At 48.6% G+C, this 20,801-nt stretch overlaps 1 protein-coding gene across 9 annotated transcripts in view; it reads left to right on the top strand.

The window, feature by feature from the left end:
* Positions 1–20,801, top strand: part of ARHGEF11 (Rho guanine nucleotide exchange factor 11) — a 112,028-nt gene that overhangs the window by 75,816 nt on the left and 15,411 nt on the right. For 5 of the 9 annotated variants that reach the window (XM_059934251.1, XM_059934240.1, XM_059934260.1 and 2 more), the window contains 14 exons: positions 1,667–1,712; positions 2,322–2,398; positions 3,894–4,031; positions 6,934–7,008; positions 7,213–7,314; positions 8,410–8,508; positions 10,024–10,066; positions 11,171–11,267; positions 11,428–11,550; positions 14,187–14,210; positions 15,344–15,488; positions 15,756–15,855; positions 16,638–16,667; positions 19,699–19,825. In XM_059934251.1, coding sequence (XP_059790234.1) covers positions 1,667–1,712; positions 2,322–2,398; positions 3,894–4,031; positions 6,934–7,008; positions 7,213–7,314; positions 8,410–8,508; positions 10,024–10,066; positions 11,171–11,267; positions 11,428–11,550; positions 14,187–14,210; positions 15,344–15,488; positions 15,756–15,855; positions 16,638–16,667; positions 19,699–19,825 — 1,226 coding nt within the window. The remainder of the gene's footprint in view (positions 1–1,666; positions 1,713–2,321; positions 2,399–3,893; positions 4,032–6,933; positions 7,009–7,212; positions 7,315–8,409; positions 8,509–10,023; positions 10,067–11,170; positions 11,268–11,427; positions 11,551–14,186; positions 14,211–15,343; positions 15,489–15,755; positions 15,856–16,637; positions 16,668–19,698; positions 19,826–20,801) is intronic. The other 4 variants (XM_059934270.1, XM_059934215.1, XM_059934230.1 and 1 more) reach the window with 3 other exon arrangements.

The following is a 20,801-nucleotide window of genomic DNA, read 5'->3' as shown; positions in this document are numbered from 1 at the left end:
AGGAAGGGCACGTGCAGGTGGACGGAGGGGAGAATGAGGGAGAAATCTAGGACAGAGGCTTAACGAGTCATACAGGACCATAGGGCTGAGCTAGTGAGTGTTTAGTGTTTTCCAAAGAAACAGAGGTCAGCAGTTCTTTATATAGCACCATAGAGACTGAGCACTGTCCTGACACTTGGGTCCCATAAAAAGAAATAACCTGTTTCTTGCCCTCCAGCAGCTTACAGTTGCAATAGAAAGAAATAAATATGCAATAAATCAGACTGTCAGCTTTAATCTCCTAATTATCCATCCCCTTCTGGGTAGTTTCCTCATAGCTGATGTATATTCCAACACTAATTTTACTCAGTATTCCTCTGGTAGCTTTTCCCATCACCTCTCCCTCCAGTAATGGGTCTTCTCAAAGAAATACGAGCACTTTTAAAAGTCAGCCTAAGTAAAGGATCCCCAGTCAGTTGAGAGGGATCTGTAGCAATCCTAACCACACTTTGTGGGAAATCCCAGAGAGGAGACACTTCCTTATCTGTTCTAGTCAGGGACTTGAGTATTAATTAGTGTCTTACTTCTCTCCATCAGGCCTTAGTTAATTCTTTGGGTAAATAAGTAACTCTCCAAAAACTTTAAGATCTCCAAGAATAATATTTGCCAAAGCCAATAGAAATTATTTGAGGATTATCTACTTTCTTTTTCAGAACATACAGATCAAAAAAGTCTGGGAAGCACAGGCTAATCCAATTTAAACTTTTATTTTCTGAAGGCCTTCTCAGTGTCACATGGTTGATAGGAGCTCAGGTTCAGGACTTAGACCATCTGGATTCACCTCCCAGCTATAGTGCCCACCAGCTTTAAGACTCCTGGGCAAGTGACTTAATCCCTGGGAGCCTTGGTATCCTCATTTATGAAATGGAGCTACGGCAGGATCTGCCTAATAGTGGTATTGTCAGAATTAAAGGATGCCCTCAGCACGGGGCCAGTGCATGTTTGCTGCTGCCGCTGCCTCTGCGCTCGTGTGCTCTGTAAGTGGTTGAGTCTGAAACATTCAGCTTGGAATCTAGGGATCTGAGCGCCAACCCTGGCTTTATAGTTTACCTGCTGTGTACCTTGGGCAAGTTACTTAAAATCTCTGGGCTTCTGTTTCCTCATTTATAACATGGGAGTACTATACCTGCCTCAGAGTTGTTGAAAAACTCAATTGAGATATAGACAAGATTGCATCATAAACAGTAAAGCACTAGCAACATAATTCCCTCCACAAATGGCTGGTCAGCCCCAGTCCAGCGCCTGTCAGTCTTCAAAGATCTTTAGGGGCAGAGCTTTCCATCTGCTAGAGCTTTTCATGCTCCTTGATAGTTCGGAAGTTCTTTCTGTGTCCAGCCCAACTAAGGCAATAGACGCTTTGAGGTCCAGGGTGAGAAATCAAGTAAGTTTTTAGAATTTTACTAATAGTAAAGCTCCCTTTTCACCATTAGGGGTCACCATTCTCCTCAAGCTGTACAAATGAAGCAATACCTCTTCCAAAGGGGCATTTTTCAGGCAATGAAGCAGAAGAGGCCGCTAATTGTAAGCAGATGTTATCTGCTGAGACTGAGGGAAGGGTTGATTGGAGGAAAACAGTAGGGGGAGAGGTTCACAGCATTTGTCCACCCTCCGGACCTTTCTTTTTTAGGACATACTTCCACTATATGGTGACACCAGCCAGAGATCATCAGAAGGTGAGTCCCCTCAGCACGCCTTTTTTCTCTGGCACATCTCTAGTCTACATTCTTATCTATTCTGTTGTCCCCTCCCTTTGGGGCAGATTCAGGGGGAAAAAATATAGTCCCTGCCTCTGAGAAATAGAATAATGAGAGAAAGCAGTACCAGTGACAGGGAACTTGGATACAACTTATTCAGTAGAAATGAGTGTATAACCAGTAGCCCTGGATAGATAAGTGCCAGGGAGATACTAGAACGATGGTGGTCCAGACAACAGCGTGCCTACCAGCACCTAGCAGCTAGGAGCTCAAGAGATGCTGTCATGAGAGGAAATGGATGGGAACCAGAAGAGGGTTGGGATGAGCTGAGGGGTAGCACTCATTGCAAGGTAGAGCTATGGAGGATTATTTTAGGAGGTGACACTGCCTGGGCTCAGGTGTACGGGTAGGTAAAAGCTAGGTGTAGAGGTTCTCAGGGAGTCGTGTAAGAGAGCTGAAGGGAAACTGGGAAAGAAAGGCAGGTGGCAGCTTCGCCCTCCTGCCCTGGGCGCAGGTTCCCAGAATAAAGGCCCTTCTTTCCCCCAGGCCACAGCTCCTTCCTTACTGTGTAAACTCTTTTCTTCTCAGGCCGACTCTCTCTGGATTCCCAGGAGGGGGACAGTGGCTTGGACTCTGGCACAGAGCGCTTTCCTTCCCTCGGCGAGGTGAGTGCCAAAGCGGGGGGAGACCCTTTTAAAACCATACATTCGGTTTTCCTTCTCTGAACACCTAAAGGTTCTATGCTCACTGCTTATACCAAGGCCTCTGGCCTGTCATCTGTGGCCCTCTGGTATAGTTCCAGTTCCAAGGGTTTTAGTCATTCTGCTCTGGGTTCCAAAAAAAGGGGGTTCAAATGCATCCTACACGCAAGATCAGCAAATCTGGCTTCTATTTTATCATCGTCAACTCTGTTATATAGAGTCGGGTGGAGAAAGAGGCCATGTCTTTAACTGTAGCAAGCCTTTTTTGAGTGTAAGGGAGCAGAGACGAAAATTCTCTAAAACAGTGACTGGACCAAAATCGCATTGCCACCTGGCTGCGAATAACACCATCTTAGAGTAATACAATGAACCTGGCCTAACTGGAGGTGGCAGCCTCTCTTTCTTTGTCACAGATCTTTCTGTACTTGAACAGCTTATCTTTTCTGGAGTGGTCAGAAGAACTTCAGGCTTTGGCTTTAAAGGTTGTCTTCTAGGTGTTCTCCGTCTGCATATATTAATTGCAAATATAAACTTGCAATATAAAAATAAGAGTGAATGGAAGAAGTGATAATGGTGTGAGCAAAATATTTACTTAGCCAGCTTAATTAGATATGTAAATAAGTAATTGAAAACATGTTTAAAACCTAATTTTAAATAATAGTTGGAATTTTATTTCTTTACTGCTCCTGTCTATTCATGGGAAGATGATGAATGTACGTGGAAGGATCAGTATGTCGGAAAGACACCAAGAAGGGGGAGGAGGGTCCTAAATAATCCACAGTTGACATTCCCCTGCGGGCTCCACATCTGGAAGCAATGCAGCCTAGTGGGCAGTGGGTTGAGACTGCCCGGGTTGCATCCAGGGAATACCACATTGCTAACTATTTGACCTTCAGCAAGCCCCAGAACCTCTCCAAGTCTTAAGTTTCCTTGTGTGAGAAGTGGGAGGAATAATAGTTTCTACCTCAAAGGGCTATTGTGAGCATTAAATGAGGTGATACATAACCAAGGGCTAGTATAATGTCAGGCACAGAGTAAGTACTGGACATTTATTAGCCAACGAGCAGAGCCCTGAGGGTCTTCTGGATGAGGTTTTTTTTGTTTTTTTTTTTTATTTTTGGCTGCGTTTGGGTCTTCGTTGCTGCGTGCAGGCTTTCTCTAGTTGCAGCAAGCGGGGGCTACTCTTCTTTGCGGTGCGTGGGCTTCACACTGTCGTGGCTTCTTTTGTTGCGGAGCACAGACTCTAGGCACACGGACTCAGTAGTTGTGGCTCGTGGGCTCTAGAGTGCAGGCTCAGTAGTTGTGGCGCACGGGCTTAGTTGCTCTGAGGCATGTGGGATCTTCCCAGACCAAGGCTCGAACCCGTGTCCCCTGCATTGGCAGGCGGATTCCTAACCACTGAGCCACCAGGGAAGTCCCTGGACGAGTTTTCTTCTCACAGAATTCTCTGTTCCTCTAGTCATTGGTGAACCGGAACTCAGTACTGTCAGACCCTGGGCTGGACAGTCCTCGAACCTCCCCTGTGATCATGGCCCGTGTGGCCCAGCACCACAGGCGGCAGGGCTCGGATGCACTGGTTCCCCCCAGCAGTGACCAGGTGAGTGATCAGAGCCACCGTGCGCTTTTGCTTTCCCAGTTTTCAGAACTGGGTTACCCATATGTGGCCTTGAACGATAAGACTAAACCCTGTTTTGAGATAGACACTTACTAGAGGACAAATAGTAAAGGAAGAACATGGTATAAATGCATACATGGAAGTAAGGCTGTCTCAGTTTCTGGGTGAAGAGTCAGTGAATGCATCTGTAGGGAAGTGGTGTCCAAGGAGCAGATTGCTGGTCTTTCTTTTAATGTCTGTATAGAATGGGAAATAGGTTGGTTCAGCGTTTCTCCAGAATACTAATTTTCAATCTTCTCTTTCTTTAGCAAAGTCCTTTTCTTGAGCAAAATCTTATTATTTGGTACCCTAATACAGAAAACAAATAAATGCTTAGCTATCTGGGACTTTTCCTAATCAATCTCCCCACCTCAGCCCCCACCTCAGGGGCACTTCCCTGGAGCCCTAAGGTTCTGCAAAACCTGATTTGAAAGCCACTGCTTTCAAGGGTAGAACTAGGTCCAGGGGAGATTTCAGGAAGACAGTTTTTGGCTCCATGCAAAAAGCTTGCAAAGAATACGAGCTATCAGACAATGGAATGGGCTGACTTGAGAGCCAGGGAATTGCCTGTCATTGTTCAGGCAGAGGTTAGGTCATTCCTTGTTAGAGACCCTGGCAAGAAAGCTCCGAGTTTTGTAAAGCAGTGTTTCTTAAAATTCATCTGCTACCACCATAATTTTTTTTTCCATATCCTCATAGCAACTATATAATGTTACTTAATATTTTTCTTTAAGCTAGCTCACTTTTTAAAACTTAAATTTATTTTTAAAGGAAATTTGCCATTATATTAAAACCAACATCATATACCGTTTGATGCTCTAGTTCTCCCCATAGGATAGAGTTTAGTTACTTTCAGATCTTGGAGGGGGGAAAGGCAGGGAGTGGATCTCACATGTATTAAAATGCCTAGTGTACCAGCTGCTGTGCTAGGTCCTTTAGGAACAAATCTCATTTAATTCTTACCGCCAGAAAAGGAGATAGGCATTAGAATCTTCATTCAGTGAGAAAACTGAGGCAGAGAAAGGCTAAGGGACCATTCAGGGACTCAGCTTGCTAATGGCAGCATCAGACTAGAACTTAGTTTTCCTGAGCCCCAGTGCAGGGCTGCCTCCTGTCCTAGATGCTCTTTGATCACCCCTCCCACTCCTCCACCACCACCACCACCACTCCCCCTTAGTAGTACTACAGGGCCAAGGTCAGGCTGCCAGGCAAGGTCAGGTGCACATGGTGTTCTTAAGGGAGGTTTTCCTTTAGGTGGCTGATAGGAGCAGGTGTAGAGTAATTGGTCTTGGAGTCCTTTTCCTCCTTCTCTGAATTTGTTTCAACTTCTGAAAACTATTTAAGTTGTTATTTTTGAGTGATAAGAGCAAATATAGTATAGTTCCAGTTTCTTAATAATAATCTATGTTAGTAAGAGCAAAGGTGGAAACCTGTACTATACATGAAACTTGCAGCAGCTGGGGGGTGGAATCATAGGGAGTTCAGACTTTGTTATGTAATTCTGCAATGTTTGATTTTCTTATGATAAACATATTCTGCTTTTGCAATCAGAAAAACTGTATGTTTGTAAAGACTTTAAAAAAATAAATCCTCCCGCCCAAACAAGCAAAAACCTAGTGCTTTCAGGTTTCACTAGAGAGCCAAGTAGAGACAGAAGTGATCATCCCACACCCCCTGGGGATCCTGGATCCCAAGGGATTCAAAGACTAGGGTGTTTGTTAGGGGAGAGGAGGATACTCAGGATGTGTCTGAGGAATTCAGGTCCAGTACAACAGGCCTGACTCTGCAGCTTCGAACATGCCATTATAAGTGAGTGCTAGACTCTGATCTCTGAGATGCCTCCTGGGTCTCTCGAGTTCTGTACTCAGTCATTCTGAGCATAGAGTCTGTAAATACCCAGGAGAACAAAAATGAGTGAGGAGTGTCAGGGAGGAACCGTCAGGAAAAGCTCCTTGAGAAGGTGGAATAGGAGGGTATCTTGGGCCTGAGAAAAAGTAGGCATGAGAAGTGCCTCCTCCAGATGGGTTCCAGAGCACAGCCCTTGTTGGGGAATCACTGAAAATGAGGTAGAGTGAATTGAGTGAAAAATATAGTTGGTAGGAAATCTTTGAAAGCTCAAGGAACCTTTAGGAGAAAGGCTTGTCCATTGAAGCGTCTAAAACGTTTATACAGTATGAAATCTCTCATCAGACCTAATCGATGGCATAAGGGGGAAAGAGAGAAAGCCAAGCTGAGAAGCTTGGATTTTAGACTGGAAATGGGGAATCTACCATAGATTCTTGAGCAGGCAGGGGAAATGATGGGGACGGTGTTGGAGAAGGCAAAGCTCCATTCCCTTTTGCTCAAGGAGGCAGAGACGGACCACAGAGCTCTCCTCCAGCAGGGGTGGAAGGCACACGGTAACTGTAGAGGACCGCTGTGGAAGACACTAGGTTTGGAGGGCGTGTTTTTGGGGTGGGGGGGGGGTCTGTTGAGGAGAACAACAAAGCCCCCGCCCACCAGTCCAGCAGAAGCTCTAGGTTCTTATTTTGTGGGCTGACACTCCCTCCTCAGATCTTTCACAAACAGGAAGAGAGCACTTTCTCTCACTTCCGATCTTCATACGTCATGTGACCAGGCTGCTCTGAGTCTGCCCTGCCCCACCCAGAAGCAGTTGCCTCCTTGCAAGTGGAAATCATTTTTTCTGTTCTCTGAGATTTGGGGGGTGGTAGTGCGATGCCGGTGTTTACCAGCCCCGTGTGGCTTTCCCCTCCAGTACCATGCTGTCACTAACCAAACTCCACTGAGGGGGCTGGATCCCCTGTCCTCTGACCTCTCATCTCTACAACTCGCCTCTCTCCTCCAGGGTGTAGATCAAAGCCCAAAGCCTTTAATTATCGGCCCAGAGGAAGATTATGACCCGGGTTATTTCAACAACGAGGTAACAGTTCCCTGATTTTCTCCTTTCATCATCCTGTGTCGTACCTGCTGTCCTGGACTAGGAGCGGTTGGACTGGCACCAGCTGGGAGGGCGCGTGCGGGAGGGGCCGCACTTGTCAGCCCTGGCAGGCAGGGAGCATGGAGCTGAGCTGCGGCGGGCGGTGCTTCTCTGCCCCCCAGCCCTGCCCATCCTTCTGCCTTCCAGAGCGACATCATCTTCCAGGACTTTGAGAAACTTAAGTCACGGCCGGCTCACCTGGGGGTTTTTCTACGGTACATCTTCTCTCAGGCGGACCCCAGTCCACTGGTAAGTCGCAAGTGTCTGTCCCGACTGAGTGCCTGCTTGTGCTTGGCCTCTGTCCCTGCTCTCCAGATGTCGTAAGTCAGAGCCATGGTCATGGTCAGGCATCTCGAGGACAGAGACAGAACAGAAAAGAAGGTGCAACCTGGGTGGAAGGGATTCTTCACTGTTCACTGCATCGATAGCACAGGGAGGAGCAGGAAGAGCGAAGCCAAGAAAGCTGTCGTTCTGGGTCTGCTTGGAGGAGATGGTCTTTCTAGGTTTTTGGAATGAAGGTGGATACAGACCGACAGTGGGAAGTTGAGAGAGCAGCCCTTTGCGAATATACAGTGTTACTGCAAGAAAGCTTGGCAGAGGGGCAAGGTGCTAAAAGGTCTTCAGTCTGAAGGTGATGACGAGAAGCATCATGAGGGGATGGAGGTCGGGGTGCTCTGCGACAGTGCTCAGAGCCAGCAGCCTTACCAGCGTCTGTCGTTCTGCTCAGCTGCTTAGGAAGGGGGATGAAGGAGAGGGGCTGCTGTCATGTTCTCCAGAGTAAACTTCTTGCCCGTGGCATGCACTGCTGCTCTTCCTTTCCGGGGCTGCCACTGTTAGAAGCCAGAGTCAGCATCCATCTGCTCAACAGGTGTTCAGTGCACACCTGCGTGTACATCCCAAGCGCTGGTATCTCAGAAGCATTCCTGAATGAAGACGAGGCACAGCACAAAGAGAAATAAAACATGAACCCTTTCAAACAACAGATAAACAAGCACAAGACAAAATGTCAAGTGTGGAGAGGATACAGAGTTGAGGAGAGATTGCATTGGGGGAATATGTGTGCGCGCGCCAAGGGGTGGGGATAACTTACCACAGGTTTCTGAAACATGCTAAGCCAGGGTTTCTCAACCTCAGCACCACTGACCTTTGGAATTCTCTGTTGTGGGGTGCTGTCGTGTGCATGGCAGGATCTTTAGCTGCATCACTGGACTCCACCCAGTAGATGCCAGTAGCACCTCTCCAGATATAAATCAAAAATGCCTCCAGACATGACTAGCTGTGCCCTGGAGGGCAAAAGCACTCCTGGTTGAGAATCACTGCTCTGACCCATTTTCTCTCTCCCAGCTTTTCTACTTGTGTGCAGAAGTTTATCAGCAAACAAACCCCAAGGATTCCCGAAGCTTGGGAAAAGACATCTGGAATATTTTCCTAGAGAAAAATGCGGTAAGGCAGTCATAGACTGGATTACAGTTTTCAATTTTATTATATTGTTTGGACCATTCAGAGGCAGAGGAAAAACTAAGCAAAACACTCAGGCCAAATGGAGACAGATTTTTTTGTTCTTTTGGTTTTTTTTAATATTTATTTTATTTTTATGGCTGCGTCTGGTCTCAGTCGCGGCACGTGGGATCTTCATTGAGGCATGCGGGATCTTTTGTTGCGGCGTGCGGGCTCTTTGTTGCTGTGCGTGGGCTTCTCTCTAGTTGCGGCGTGCGAGCTCGGTAGTTGTGGCACGCGGGATTAGTTGCCCCGCGGCATGTGGGATCTTAGTTCCCCGACCAGGGGTCGAACCCACGTCCCCTGCGTTGGAAGGCGGATTTTTTACCACTGGACCACCAGGGAAGTCCCTGGAGACAGGTTCTTAAAGAGGATTCCTGGATTCTGTTCCTAGCTCCACTCTAAAGATTGATCTCCTCTCTGGACCTCTTTTGTCCACATGTAGCAAGGTAGAGTACACATTGCCTCTCTCTGAAATGTTTGGAGAAAAAGAACTTGCACCAAGTCCTAATTACTCTCCCCTGGATCAATGCCCTGGTTCCCTTCAACTCTCCTTGCCTTGCCCATCCCTGGGGTGAAGAAACAGAGGCCCAGAGACATCAGATGATAGAAATCAGTGAACCAAGAGGCAAGCCCAGATTTCTGAAGTTCAGCCTGACGTGCTCTTACTGCCCCAAGGCAGGGTTCAGAGGGAGGGGACCCCAGAGTGTCTGGGGTGCACGAGCACTCTGCATCTGGACATAGCTCCCAGGGACGTGTCAGGGATCCCGCTGGCGGCGGCACCTCGGCCTGCAGAGGGCAGTTCCCATCTTAGACTTTCTAAGCTGATCAACTAAACTAATTCCAAAATGACTTTATTCATCTGGCAGTAAGCTGCTAGGACTAATGAGACTGGGGAATAAACTGCTTTCCCTCAAGATTTTTATTTTTGCCCCCTTCGATGGGTCTTGAGTAAGGAGCTTAGAGCTGCCAGTTGTTCCCTGTTGGCTGTTATGGAACCACCCCAGTATCCAGCTGTCAGGTAGTTGTAAAGGAAAAGCCAGGCACTGTGCCCACGGGAAGACTTGGTAACATAAGGCCAGTTTTCCCTTGCGAGTGAAGGAGAGGGGAAGCCCATCAAATCGCCTCATAAAGATTTCTCCCATGCTGCTAAATTGGTACCAGTCCACTTTTTGGAACCTCTCCATTCCATGCATCTTGATGTCCTTGAAATAAGAGTGGGAAGAGTGCAGGTGCCACCCTCGGAGTATAGTCCCAACTTGCCTCGCCACCTCATATTCCACTTCTCAAATCCCGAGCCTAGAATTCAGTTGGAGAGAGGTGAGTGGAGGGTAGGGTAGTGTAGGGAAAGGGGGAGAGAAGGTAGTGTTCTGGAGCCCTCCTTGCCTCTGCACAGTATCTCCCACATCCCCTGGGGTGTGTGGATCTCACCACTTATGCCCCCACCCTTCTGTCTTTTAGCCTCTGAGAGTGAAGGTCCCAGAGATGTTACAGGCTGAAATTGGTAAGTTGGCTCCTAGGACGGTTAGTCTCCTCTTGGTGTCCATCTTGTGCTGGGCCCTCCGAAAGGGGCGGTGGGTCGGGGGGACATAGTCCCTGCCTTGGGCAGCTCTTCTCAGGGGGAAATAGGGACAGTTCCTCCAGAACTCCTCACGGTAGCTTATGGGCAAGCACAAACAGAACAGACCCTGCCTGGGAGCTTGTCGCGGGGAGACAAGACTTGGTTAGGAGACGGGGGTCGTTCCTGCCGACCTGCCATGTGACCTCTCTGGGCCTCAGTCGGCTCATGTGTACAGAGAGGAAATTGGATTCCTAAGCCTGGTCGATCATCAGGATCCCTTGGGGAATTCTTCTTTAAAAATACAGAAACCAGTGCCTCACTCCACCCACCCCACCTGCAGAGTCAGGATCTCTGGAGTATTTTTGTTCTTTTGGTTTTGTTTGTGTAAGTTCCTCAGCTCACACAGAGTGAGGAGCCAGGGAACTAAGCAGTTGCTGTGCTCCCTTCTCACTCCCAAGTCATGACTAGAAGAGCTGGGAGGTGGTATAAAGAGGACGTCAGTCTGAGAGTCTAATCATAGGAGCTTTCTAGGGGTAATAGTTTGAAGCTGCCTTGGAAAAGAGGTACTTTACAGGCCCAGATGATAGGAACGCTTATGGGCACAGGCAGAGGGTGAATGTAGGGACAGGAGAGGCACCTTCCAGTTTCTGGTGGGGAGTTAGGTTTCCTTGCCTTTTGCAGCCTTGCGAGCTAGCCCTGGGTCAGTGGAAGGAGAATGAGCCTCTCAGAGGTTTGCACATGATGTCAGAGGGCAGCAGCGTCTGGACACATCCAGAGAGGGACTTTAATATTTCCCCACTTGATGGAGTGTAGAACACCCTGAAAATGTTTCTGTCCTTGCCTTGGGACTTGGATGTCAGGATTCCAGTCCTGAATTCAGGAATGACCTGGTAGGGCCAGGCCTCCACTTCCCTTGGTTAACAGGAGGGCAGAAAGCCAGCTTCCCCTCCCGGTGCCCCAGGGAGCTAAGAGGCTTGAGGATGCTCAGCAGATATAACCTCCTCCTCCTGACATCCCTCCCCTGTCTCCCCTCGGCTCCCACCGCAGACCTGCGCCTGCGGAGCGGTGAGGACGTGCGCACTGTTCTCTGTGAGGCTCAGGAGGCAGCCATGCCAGAGATCCAGGAGCAGATCCATGACTACAGGTGCCCGGCGCCTCCCCTCCCGCTCTCTCCGCTGCCTCCTCACCCGTTTTCCTTCCCCTGCGGTGTGTGTGCATCTCTTGTGATGTGTGTATGTGTGCCTCACTCTCTGTCCAGCAGTGATGTACATGTGTTTCTTTCTCTGTGTGTCTCTCTGGCTCAGAACAAAGCGCACTCTGGGGCTGGGAAGCCTGTATGGTGAAAACGACCTGCTGGACCTGGATGGGGACCCTCTCCGCGAACGCCAGGTGGCAGAGAAGCAGCTGGCTGCCCTAGGAGACATTCTGTGAGTCTCCGATCCACTTCTGCCCCCTGAACATGCTGCACAGATTGACGTATTTTGTGGGTCTGTTTCCCAACCTCTCCCCCTCTTCCACTGCTTGCCTGATCCGTCTTCCCCTGAAAGATGGGGAGAGTCCAGCCCTCCTGCTTCATTTCTCAGGCTGGGGCTGCAGGAATTTCAAGGGAGTTGCAGAGCCTGGGGCTCCTGACAGTAGTTTGGTGATTATGACAAACCACGGGCTCCAGGAATGCAGGGAGCTTTCTGCTTCCCCTCCCTAGCCTCTTCTTGACGGTTCTCCCTTTTTGCTCTAAGGTCATATCTGATGCTGAGTGTGAGAACCACGCTGTGATTCTCCAGGGAATAAAGTTCCTTCAGGAGGCAGGTGGTTCATGGGAAATTGAACTATTTTTAACTAATCACATCAGAGGACTAGCCTAACTAAACTTACTAAGGAACTTCTGGCACAGCTGCTGTGGTTGCCTCTTTCCAGTCTTATTTTCTAAAAGTGTCCCAGGTGTCTGGGATGACTTTGTGGGGACACTTGCAGGCTTAGAGGTAGATTTTTCACCCCAGTACTTCTTTCCACTCAATAGTTGTATGACTCTTTTTTTTTTTTTTTTTTTTTTTTTTGGCTGCGCTGCAAGGCATGTGGGATCTTAGTTCCCCGACCGGGGATCAAACCTGTGCCCCCTGCAGTGGAAGCGCAGAGTCCTAACCACTGGATGGCCAGGGAATTCCCGAGTAGTTGTGTGACCTTGATCAAGCCATTTCATCTACCTTGGTATCATCTAAAATGACAGAGATTGGGCTAGATGATCTCAATAGTCTCTACTAACAGTGATATTTCAATCCAGCAAATTTCTGTGGAGTCCCCACTGATGCTAAGCACTGTTCTAGGCTCCTGGATACATTAGTAAACAAACAACAATGCTTGTGGGGCTTATGTTATTGTGGGAAGAGAAAGCAGTATATAATAAGTAAGTAAATTGTATACTATGTTAGAAAATAAGGCTGGAGGGAGGGAGGGATAGAGCAGGCTGAGGGGGGTCAGGAGCACCTGAGCTAGTGGGTTGCAATTTCAAATAGAGCCTCATCCAGAAAGTTACATTTGGGCAACTGAAGAAAGTGAGGGAGTCATCCTTGGAAATATCTCGGGGGAAGAGCATCCCAGGCGGAGGGAACAGCCAGAGCAAAGTAGGAATGTGCTTGACGTATTTGAGGAACAGTAGGAGACCGCTGTGGCCAGAGGAGATTGAGAAGCTCAGTGCTGAAGTCAGAGAGGTGACAAGAAGAGCAGCCTCGCAGAGCCTGTGGACTGTTTTAAGGTCTTCAGTTTTTTTCTCTCAGCGAATGAGGAGCCACTGGAGCTGTGAGAGACTCGAGGGTGGGTGGAGGGTGGTGGGAGAACAAGGAGGGGTTCCAAACAGGGAGATCAGTTACGGGAACCCACGCAGTAGGGCTCCTACCAGAGAACTGGCGACGGAGGGTGTGAAGAGAGGTCAGCTCCAAGTACATTTTGACAGTGGAACCAACAGGACGATTTCCTAAAAATTGTTGTATAGGATGTGAGAGAAAGGAAAACCAAGGAAGACTCCACAGTTCTTTACCTAAACAACTAAAAAGACAAAGGTGCCATCAGTCGAGTTAGGGACAATTGTGTGAGGGACAGTTTTGTGGTAGAAAACCAGGAGCTCAGTCTCGGACGTGTCAAAATCTGAGATCTTTAGACATCAAACTGGAGATTTGAGTAGACAACTGCATAGATGAATCTGGCATTTGACAAGAGATCCGGGTTGGAGATGAAACTAGATGAGGTCCCACAGGGAGGGCATATTCTTTGAAAACAACCCTCTGACCCTCAGCCAAACCCTGAATCTTTCCAGGCCTTAGTTTCCCTAGCAGTCAGATGGCACTAATCACCCCGACCATGCCAGGGATGGTGGCAAAACCTGACCGAGCCTATTCTGAGGTCGTAGGCACCACAGAGTTAGGTGGGGTTATTATTGACAGCACAGGCACCCTGCTTATAAAGGCTTCTATTTAAAAGAAGGAAGCGCTAGCCTCATTAAATGGAGATATGAGACCTATTATTTTGAGTGTAAATATTATACGTGTAAATAGCTTAGAATAGTGCCTGGCCCATGGTGAGCACGCAGTATTAGTGGCTGTTACCATTAACCTCTTTTAAATAGGTTCCTCTGAATCAGGTCTCAAGGTATATATCTCTGCGCCCTCACCTTCTTTCCTGTTGCCTCAGTGTCAGCCCAACCCTTCTAATTTAGTTCTAGGTGGACACAAAGAGGAGCCTCTTCCTCCATGATAGCTTCAGAGGCTGAAACAGATACCAAGCGAGAAGCTGTATTTGCCTCATTCCCCTTCCTTTTAGCTGGAAGGACACCATCATCATCATCACTCTGTGCTAACTGAGCCCCTCGGAGGAATGAGAACCCTCACCTCCTGAGCCCCAAGCTGGCTCCAGAGCTGAGACCAAGAGTCTGAGTCTGACCTTCTATCATCCTCCTCCCTTTCCTCACCCGCTCCCTTCCTCTAGGGAAGAACTTACCCTCCTCCCAGTCTTGCACAGGCCGAAGAACCTCTGCCTTTGCAGTCTGCGTCATCTGTTCTTTCTTTTGTTCCAGGTCCAAATACGAGGAAGACAGGAGGTGAGTGAGTCTGTGTGGCTGAATCAAGGTGAGAAGGAGTGGGGTTGAGCTACTGGGCGTTGCATCTCTGCCAATCATAGGGGAGTCCCTAGCTTCAGAGGATCGCCGTCTGTCCAAGTTTAGTTTCCAGATGTCTGTGTAACCACCAGGAGGTCACGAGGCCCAGGCCCTGATACTCGGGGATCACTGCCTGGGACGTGGGTCTGCTCCTCAGTGTGAAGACACCAAGCTGCCAGCACTCCCATTCCTGGCCTCCTCTTCTCCACCCACATTAGCCCTGTGTCTGCCTCCCCACTTCTTTCTCGTAAACCACCGAAAGAAGGAGCAGTGATAGAATCAGCCTGTGTTAGCAGCACCTGCAGAGGGGAGCTAGGGTACAATACATTTCCTCTGTTGGCACATTTTTTTTTTCCTTGAAGCCTATATACATGTCTCTTTGTTTCTCAGTAGCCAGTGTTAAAGTGAGTATGCATTCCTTGAGCATACACGCACTCAATAAGGGAGAGAAGATGGGGTTAGAAGGCTGTTTCAGAGAAGACGAAAGCCAGGGCCGAAACATTTGCTTCATTGAATCCACAAAGTGGATAATCTGTCTACCGAATTGAGAGGCAAATACAGTTTTAAACACAGAGCTCTGTACAGTTTCATCTGTGGCAGTTGGAAGCTACTTGACAGATCATTTCCATCTCTTTTTCTCCTTGTACTTGGGGTGGGTGGTGGCAAAGGCAGCTTACCTGGACTTGCAGGGGCCAGCTGGCATTTCTCCGCATCCCTTTGCCACCCCACCTCTGTGTATATGCCTGAGGACATTAGCTGTGGGCCTCAGCTGTCGTCGCCCACAGCTTAGTTGCTTATGTTTTGGTGAACTGACGCGTCCTCCCACTGGCCACCGTCCCCTCGTTAGGAAGCGGTCTGCGTAGGAAAACAATGCGATTTCTTCTGGGAGTCATGCCAGCCAAGGCTTTTCTCCAGCTTCTGCCTGCTGTCCCACCTGAATATTCTGGGCCTCCCTCTGAATGCCCTGGCCCTTCGCCACCCCGCTGGGTGGTGGTGAGGAGCTTGTGTGAAGCAGAGTCCCAGCCCTTCCACCTGCCGGCGCTTTCCGATTCACCGCCCCCATTCCTCTTTTACAGTGCCCCCATGGACTTCGCCCTCAATACCTACATGAGCCACGCGGGCATCCGTCTTCGAGAAGCACGACCTTCCAACACGGCGGAAAAGGCCCAGTCCGCTCCTGACAAGGACAAGTGGCTGCCCTTCTTCCCGAAGACCAAGAAGGTGACAGAGCTCCCCTAGAAAGAATCATCTCTTGGCACGGTTCCTGCGCTGAGGCAGACCAGGAGAGTCATTGAGAATCCCCAAACTAGAGCAGCCCTCTCCCTCCCTCCAGTCCCAGACCAGAAGCAGATGTGCTAGGTCAGATACAAGCATGAGTCTGCTTTCCGGTTGCTTGTTTAGGGCTAGTCATAGAGGCAGTAGCATGGTGGCCAGTGGCCCAGTCTGGGTACTGGGACCTTCTCCAAACCCTGGTGTCTCTTATCTCAGCAGAGCAGCAATGCCAAGAAAGAAAAGGATGCCTTGGAGGACAAGAAGCGAAACCCCATCCTCAAGTACATCGGGAAGCCCAAAAGCTCCTCCCAGAGCAGTGAGTATTTGGGGAGCAAAGCCTTGGACAGGGACCTCGGCCCCTTCACAGGCCAGCATGTTGGCAGAGGGCCTTCCTGTGCTTCTGGCAGCCAAAGGCCCAAACAAACTCTGAGGTCGCAGCTTCCTCTCGGTGCTACTGCGTTCTCCCCTTGCCACACCCAGTGACGGCTCCTGAGGTACAGGGAACTGCTTCAGAGCCAAGGAGGCCGAGCCAGTCCCTGGGTCTAGGAACTCAGAGGCAGTTGTAGATACTGAACAGCCGTGCAGAGGAGTATCTCCCCCTTGGCAAGATTGCCCTGTTGACAGTCAATGCCTCCTTCACCTTCATCCATGGACTTGTCTGTCCTCCTGAGGGCCTGTGTGTTGGGAGCAATTATGGGCCCTTGATGGAGGGTTTCAATTAAGCGGAACTAGGTGGAAAGGGAGCAGGTTTGGGACCCAGAGGCTCCCCTCATGCCATCAGTAATGCAGACCTCCATGGGTCACCGATCTCTTCCCAGTTGTGTGTCATCTGTCTGGACATTGCTGCTGGCCCTCCCAGTCATTATCGTAACACCCCAGTGTTAGTCTTGGGAACCTGGGAAGGGCCATGGCATGGGCCTCCTGCCTTTCCTGAAACTGCTGCCTTGGGGGAAGGGGAGAGGAGGGGACTCTACTAGATCAGCCCTGATTTTTGCCACTACCTTTCATTTTCCAGCTTGATGTAATTTTTATTTTGACTCTTGAAACATTAATTTGACTTTTCATGGTTTACTTTTGTTTTTGTTTGTTTTCTTTTAGCATTTCATATTCCCTTGTCCCCTGTGGAAGGTAAAAGGACCATTTTCTTTGGGTTTTTCTTTGCATTAGCATTGAGTTTCCATTTCCCAAGTCCTGTCTGCCCTTCTTCCCCTCTCCTTCATCGCCTCCTGTCCTGGCTCTCTTTCCTCCCTCCCTTTCCTCACTCCATTACTCTTGTATGTTCCTCCATGCTGCTAAAGCTCCCCATGACACAAACGCCTGCTCAGGGATGCCTGCCCAGGGGCTTCTGCCCTCACGCTGGGTGCAGGACTCTGCCCGCCTAAGGCAGGGCGGGAGGGGCCGGGGCACTGCCCCCCGCCACCGTGCAGCTCCTCCTGGCAATGCTGGCAGAGGCCAGTTTCTAGGCCCTCCAAGACTGGTCCACGGCCTGCGGCCTTTTTCTCATTCTGTCAGCTCTCTGTGAATGTGGCTCCAAAAGGCCAGGGCTCTATGTAAATGAGGGAAACCCTCGCATGTTGAAATGTCCCGTACAAGTTCCTCAGATTTTTGTTTTCAATTGAAATAATAATAAAATCCTCAGTTTTGAATGTTATATGGGGTTGTTTTTAGTACCTAATGGGTCTTCAGCAGTTTTGCCTTGGGGTGTTTTCATTTCTATCATCTCCTTTGTTTAAGTCCTTCACTGTAGCACCTTCATCTCCTGACTCTTACCTTTGCCAGCACAGCGTCACTGCAACAGTTAAAGAGAATGACCCTAACGTATGTATGTTAGAGGCCTAATATCTTCTAGAATCTATGTATCAAAAATAAATACATATATAACAGACATTAACCCAGAGGAGCTTAGAACCTAGGACTGGGCAGGTTCATTTCCCATCAGTGAGGTCCATATGGATACGATTAAAGTGATTAATATTTTCTAGGTTCTGTAGTAAATCAAGGGGAGAGGTAGCAGTGAGATGCAATCAGGAAATTAATCTGTTGCTAGAATTCACTTTATATAAAGTGACAATTAAAAATAATGATTTTCAAAATTATTTTTAAAGTTAAATTCCTAGACTTGTTATGCTATTTTAAACAATATAAGTAAAGAAATATTAGGGGGAAAAAAGTCTATTAAACAATGGAAAAAATAAAAGAATGGCCTTGAAACCCAGGCCCTTAGTTTTTAACACATACTTCCTCCCATCCACCCTGCCCGAGGCAGGCATGAGGCAAGCAGCAGGCCTGAGACCGAGCAGCCCTGCCCAAGCTGCTTGCTTTGTGTCAGCCTGAGAGGGAACAGGAACACCCAGGGTAGGGTTGCTGATCCCAAGAGAGGATAAGGATGCTGGATATTCACCATCTCTTTGAGTCATATCTTTCTATTGTCATTTCATGGTTTGATTTGATGTTCTCAAGTTCCCAGGACATCAGACAAGTCTGTATGCGTATCTAAAGACCAAACACCCACCAAAGCTAGAAAGCCTCAGTATTGAGAACCTTGCTGTTTAGGATCATCAGCTATTGCCCCTGTTTATTAGTGAAAGTATCTGATTGTTAGTGACATATAATTCACTTTTATTTAGTTTCATTGTTATTCAGAGAATGGAGGAAGGGAGAGCAAACGTTACTGATGAAAACCTTGCCCTTTTCAAAAACGCGTTCCTTTCTGCGTGTCTTTTTCCCCTGTTACTCTGGGTTATTCAGTTATACCAAATCTCAGGGCCACACCTGTTCCTTGTCACAGCTAGGGTGTAACTATATCCCAAGAACTGGGCCTTTTCCAAGTGGCCCATGGGAGAGGGAACAATGGGCTCTGCCCGGAGGCATTCTATTATAGGACGTTCCCAGGCTCCCACGTCATCACCCAGCCAGGGGTGCTCCGGCCTGTGGCAGCACAGCTGACCCTCCCTGGCTGCTGCAGTTGCCCCAGGGCCCAGATGCACATTCAGTCTGGGACAGGCAGATCTGACTCTAATCTCCAAAACGGGAGTGATGATAACAGTCCCTACTCCTAACACATGTACACAGCCACCTATTCTGCAGTTTTAGAAAAACATTACCTGCCTAAAGGATATGAAATTGTGAGCTTTGAAGAGACCAGCTGAATGCTTTTCTGTTTCCTCTGGCTTGGAAATTTTCTTACGAATCTCAAGTTTAGAATACACAGGGAGATTTATAAGTTTGTCTATGTCGATGTCAGAATCTCTGGTTAGTGTGGTTAGGACCAGGGCCTGGCGCCCGGGGCTGTTTGTCTTGCCTTCCCCATCCCATTATCCTTCCTATTGGTCCGGGCAGAGCAGCATCTTTAGCCCAACTCCTGTTCTGACATCCTGGACCTGGAGCTGAGCTAATCGACTTTGAAGATAGGAGCCACGGAGCCCCTGGGCCTGAGCTTTCTTCTCCAGGGTCTCCGCATGGCATCACCTACGCCTTTTTACTAAACTCTTACCTGCCCTCTCTGCTTTGAACAAGAACAGCTCTCTTTCGTCTTAGCTTTGAAAAGCATCTGGAATTTGAATGCCAGAGAGTGACATCTCTCCTCTGTTCCTCCTAAGAACCCCCTCACTGTTAACGGAGGGTCTGATTCTTTAATGATGGAGAGGAAGAGGTGGGGGTGAGGGCAGAAAGAACAGAAAGGAGAGTCAAGGAAAACCAGAAATAGTGAACTCTAAAAGTAGTATAAATTTGAAAAGTGCTTGGTGAATTTGGCAACCCAAATTATACCAAGGTTGATGTGTTTTTGGTCTTCCTGGCTAATTTTTTTTAACACATATATGGCTCTTGGGAATAACCTAGTAACGATTCTCAAGCATGAGAATCACTGTAATAAAGAGCGGGAGAGGCAAAAGAAATATCCATAGCAAATGCACTTTCACACCCTCTCGTTTTGCATCTGAGGAAAGAGTAGCCCCCAGGAAGGTGGAGGGACTGCCCGTGCCACGCCCCACAGTAGAAGAGCCAGGGCTCATATCACGTCTCCTGACCCTCAGCCCCATGCTGTTCTCATCCATGCTTGCTCATCGCTGTCTTCTGGGCTGGAGGGGAGCGAGGGCCCCGAGAAGTCATCCCTGAACAGAAGGCAGAGTATCTTTCATTATCTTGTTTCTGCTTCCAGTCAAACCAGGCAACGTGAGGAACATCATTCAGCACTTTGAGAACAACCAGCAGTACGATGCCCCGGAACCTGGGACGCAGCGACTCTCAACGGGAAGCTTTCCCGAGGACCTGCTGGAGAGCGACAGGTAGCAGTGGCTGGATGGGGCCTGCTGGCTGCCCAGGGAGGGGAGCGTGGGCAGGGTTCAGGGCTAAGGTTCAGTGCCAGCTACTTTACCCCCGACTAGACTGTAAGGCTCCCACTATAGAGCTCTCTCCCTCTCCCCCAACCTTCCCGCCTGGGTATGTTCAGAAGAAGACATACTATGTGTTGGTGATCAGAGGCCAGCGGGAGAGAGAGCAGGGCCCCTGACCTTCCAGTCCAAGAACCATATGCCTTTAAAATTTCCTTTGGATTCACCCCCTGGCCACTCCGTAGCCTCCACCCCAAGAATGAGCTAGATTATGTTATAAAGCAGCTAGTCAGGAAACCCTAAATGACAAGGCTAGACAAGAGTACAGAGTGGGGCGAAGGGAAATCCTGGGCAATAAGGAAGTCAGGCTAAAGACAGTCTGTGGCGCCCGTGAAGAAGAGAGCTAGAGATGAGGTTCTGCTGGCTGCTTTAAAGGCAGACGGTGTAACTTGGGCATCAGATGTACATCTCAGCGAAGAAATAGAAAGGTCATTGATTCAAAACAAACTGCTCTTCTTTCAAGAAGAAAACGGGGAATGGAGGCTGTGACGTTGCTCACATTCTCCATCTTGGGCCGGATTCTAAGAAGAACCCTTCTCTGGTGGTGACATGTACTCTTAGACTTGCTCTTGACTGTGGCATGACAGCCATCAAGTCACGTCTAAAATTCTGCAGCCAGCACTTAAAGTGAAAACTGCCTGTAGTCAGAAACATCCTTGCAAATTCCTTAAGCCACACTTGAGGTACAGTAAATGTGGTCTTATGTATACAAAAATAGTTCTTGTGTACACTGCCGAGCTGGACTAAAGGCAGACCCAAAGGCAAGTCAGCATGTAACAGCCTGATTAGTCAAACCATTTTACCCCTGAAGTAACTAATTACCAAACTGTAAGTCAAACGTTCCTGCTTGTATGCAGGGTTACTCCTTTCT

Source organism: Balaenoptera ricei, chromosome 1 (genome assembly GCF_028023285.1).
Source record: "Balaenoptera ricei isolate mBalRic1 chromosome 1, mBalRic1.hap2, whole genome shotgun sequence".
Taxonomy (NCBI): domain Eukaryota; kingdom Metazoa; phylum Chordata; class Mammalia; order Artiodactyla; family Balaenopteridae; genus Balaenoptera; species Balaenoptera ricei.
This window is presented reverse-complemented; position numbering and strand designations above follow the sequence as displayed.